This window comes from Vigna radiata, chromosome 8 (genome assembly GCF_000741045.1).
Source record: "Vigna radiata var. radiata cultivar VC1973A chromosome 8, Vradiata_ver6, whole genome shotgun sequence".
Classification (NCBI taxonomy): domain Eukaryota; kingdom Viridiplantae; phylum Streptophyta; class Magnoliopsida; order Fabales; family Fabaceae; genus Vigna; species Vigna radiata.
Window position 1 is genome coordinate 29,705,738 of NC_028358.1, and position 3,969 is coordinate 29,709,706.

Consider the following 3,969-nt stretch of genomic DNA (forward strand, 5'->3'; position numbering starts at 1 on the left):
CCTCCACATTTAAAACGGTGTTTTGTATATTGCTCACTGTACCCCAAGGATTACGAATTTCATAAGAATGAAGTGATCCTGCTGTGGATGGCCGAAGATCTTTTAAAAGCACAAAGAAAAGAAAAGACTTTAGAAGAAGTTGGTGAGGAGTATTTTGATGATTTGGTTTCAAGATCGTTTTTTCAATGTTCAAGTCGTCAGCCTTGGAGTAATTTTTTTATAATGCATGACCTCATGCATGATCTAGCAACATTCCTTGGCGGGGAATTTTATTTCAGAGCAAATGAACTTGGAAAAGAAACCAAATTTGATAGAAAGACCCGTCATTTGTCTTTTGCAAGATTCAGTGATCCAGTCTCTGATATTAATGCTTTTGAGACAGCCAAATTTCCAAGAACTTTCTTGCAGATCAATAATGAAGATTGTCCATTCAACAACGAAAAGGCACCACGTATTATAGTGTCGATGCTTAAGTACTTGAGAGTTTTAAAATTTGGTTTGTACCAAAGTGAGCTTGTTCTGCCTGATTCAATCGGTGAATTGATCCATTTGCGTTACTTAAATCTCAATGGTACATCTATAGAAATGCTGCCAGAGTCATTGTGTAATCTGTACAATCTACAAACTTTGAAGTTGGGTTCTTGCTCTAATCTGACTAAGTTACCTAGAAACTTTCAAAATCTTGTAAACTTGCGTCATCTTCAAATTGTTGGTACTTACATAAAAGAAATGCCTAAAAGAATGGGGAAACTAAATCAATTACACAACTTGGATTGTTATGTTGTGGGCAAGCATAAAGAAAATAGCATCAAAGAACTGGGAGGACTTCCAAATCTCCATGGTTCGTTTTCTATTAAGAAATTAGAGAATGTTACCAAAGGTGAAGAAGCAATAGAGGCCAGGATAATGGATAAGAAGCACATTAGACATTTATCTTTGATATGGTCTGAAGGTAACGATGATATCATCGACTTCCAAATTGAATTAGATGTACTCGCCAAGTTACAACCTCACCAAGATCTGAAATTGCTGGGTATAAGTGGTTATAAGGGAACAAGATTTCCAGAATGGGTGGGAAATTTTTCTTATCAAAATATAACTAGTCTGTATTTAAATAGTTGTAACAACTGTTGCGTGCTTCCTTCACTTGGGCAACTACCGTCTCTCAGTGACCTTGATATTTCATACATGAATTCGGTGAAAACTATTGATGCAGGCTTTTATAAGAAGGATGATTGTTCATCTGTGACGCCCTTTCCATCCCTTAAATATTTACGCATTTATGATATGCCTTGTTGGGAGATGTGGAATGCTTTTGATTCAGAAGCTTTTCCTGTGCTTAAGGATCTTGATATTAGAAACTGCCCCAACCTAAGGGGAGATTTGCCAAAACATCTACCTGCTCTGCAAACTCTTTACATTGGAAATTGTGAGCTTCTTGTTTCTTCTGTCCCAATGGCTCCCACCCTTCAGGAGTTAAATATTCTCAACAGCAATAAAGTAACGTTTCATGAGTTTCCTCTTTTGGTAAAAGATTTAAGGATAGAAGGAAGGCCAGTGGTAGAGTTAATGATGGAGGCCATCAGTAAAATCCAACCTACCTGCCTCCAATCTTTAAGTTTGGAGGATTGTTCCACAGCCATATCGTTTCCAGGTGATCGTCTTCCTGCATCGCTGAAAAGTCTGCATATCAGTGGTTTAAAGAAGCTGAAATTTCCGGTGCAACACAAACACGAATTACTGAAGTCACTAAGAATAATTAATAGTTGTGATTCCCTGAAGTCTCTCCCACTGATTAACTTTCCAAATCTCATAAATCTTACAATCGAAGACTGTGAATATATGGAATCGCTTTTGGTCTTAGGGTCAGAGTCGTTGAAGAGTCTGAATTATTTTGCGATTCGACGCTGCCCCAACTTTGCATCATTCCCGGGAGAAGGATTGTGTATGCCCAATTTGACTCATCTCAGTGTTTATGATTGTGACAAGTTGAAGTCGTTGCCCGATCAGATGGAAACTGTTTTCCCAAGGATGGAATATCTTGAAATATCAAACTGTCAACAAATTGAGTCATTCCCTGGAGGAGGTATGCCACCTAACTTGAGAACAGTTTCTATAAAAAATTGTGTGAAACTACTGAGCAACCAAGCATGGGAATGCATGGACATGGTTACCTCTCTCGAAGTGTGGGGTCCATGTGATGGCATCAAATCCTTCCCAGAGGAGAGTTTGCTGCCTCCCTCCCTTGTGTCTCTGCATCTAAGCGATTTTTCTAGTCTGGAAACGTTGGATTGCAAGAGCCTTCTCCATCTCACATCACTCCAACAATTAAACATTCAAAGGTGTCCAAAGCTGGAGAATATTGCGGGAGAAAAGCTTCCTCTCTCTATAATAAAATTAATGATATATAAATGTCCCTTGCTGGAACTACGATGCCACAAAAAGGACCGTCAAATTTGGCCTAAAATCTCCCATGTCCGTGGGATAAAGATTGACCATGGATGGATTTAACGAGCATGGATGATGAGAAGGTAATTCTTCTTCTTTCACTTACATCATCAACCTTTAACCATGGAAAACTATTTTGGTTAGTGTTATCTTTCAATTCTTTTCTTTCTCCTTTCAAATTTAACTTAATTAGTATTGCATTCAACCTGTCTTAAATTAGTTAATTATTCAGTTTCATACTTTACTGGAATTGCAAGCGTAAACGAAACCTAATATTTTGTACAAATTTTATTTACAATGATGAGCATTCATGTTATTTTAATTCAAACTACTAAATGCGTAAGTGAGGAATGGTATTTTTCTTATTCTTTGCTGTGTGCCTGTGCCAAGATTTTGCTTATTATTGTGCAGAACATTGAAAAGGTTGTATACTTTTTAACTGCAAGACATGTCTGAAGTTCTGTTTTTCTCAATAATTGTAGATGAAGATGAAAGAGTGGCTGAGATAAGGGGAGAGGGGGCAATGAAAAATCGAAGAGAATAACACCGATCAATGACAATGTCAGGAGTATAGCACCGGGAAAAACATCAGCATGCAGCCAATAGGTCATGAGGGCTGGGATAGGTAATAAGTATGAAAGTCACAGAGATCATCATCCTAGCGTTACAGCTGAACCATAACTGAAAAAAAGCTTCACACTATTGCTCTGCTATCTGTTACTGCATATTTTAAGTTTTACCTTTTCTATGAATATTGTGTTCCAGGAAACTGTATACTTCCCATTCTGTGATTATCTTTTTGAAAATGGATTCAAAATTAATTCTGAGGTGAGATTTACATTTATGTATAACCTTAGATACCATTTTAAAAAGTCTGAACTTTTTATTAACTCAATTCTGTAAGGTGATATTTGTATCAATTTATATATATAGTAATCTAGATCTCCCATACTACCTCTAATGTGTATACTGAGTGAAATCCATTTTGGTTTAATCAGACTTTCATCAACTTCACTTAGAAACAAACATTAAACTTCCAGAAGAAACGGTTGTAACCCTTGCAATTCAGGTTTATTTGAAGGGACTGAGTCATTTTTTATGATTACAACATTGTTGGGTCCACGACACCAAACAAAAGTTCATGCTTTTAGAAACTGAAAATAGAGAAGTACGTATATTTTGTGAGTGAAAAACTCCCAAAACACCAAAAAACTCTTAAAATTTGAAGAACTGAAACTCTAGATTCTGGGGAACACACTGCACTACTGAAGTATTTAAACTTGACAATGTTCAGTACACAGACAAGTACTTGTTGTCTTTCGTTGGCTTTGCTGTTACCTTACAGGAAAAGTAAAAAGCATTGCTCCTAATGCCATGCCAAAACAAAGATTATTTTTTAATGATTTACTGTTATTGTACCTCATGTCAAAATATTTGAAAAACAAAAGAAGAAACTTGAAAGTTGAAAGCATATACAAGTTATAACTAAAGATGCAGCAATGACAAATATTTCACTATTGA

General features: G+C 36.4%; 1 protein-coding gene across 1 annotated transcript in view; it reads left to right on the plus strand.

Annotated features, from left to right (window-relative positions):
- LOC106770491 (putative disease resistance protein At3g14460) overlaps nucleotides 1-3,318 on the plus strand; it is a 4,612-nt gene extending 1,294 nt beyond the window's left edge. Inside the window, exons 2-3 of the mRNA XM_014656298.2 lie at nucleotides 1-2,531; nucleotides 2,931-3,318. Of these exons, the coding sequence (XP_014511784.1) occupies nucleotides 1-2,511 (2,511 nt within the window). The 3' untranslated portion in view covers nucleotides 2,512-2,531; nucleotides 2,931-3,318. The remainder of the gene's footprint in view (nucleotides 2,532-2,930) is intronic.
- Nucleotides 3,319-3,969: the final 651 nt, after the last annotated feature.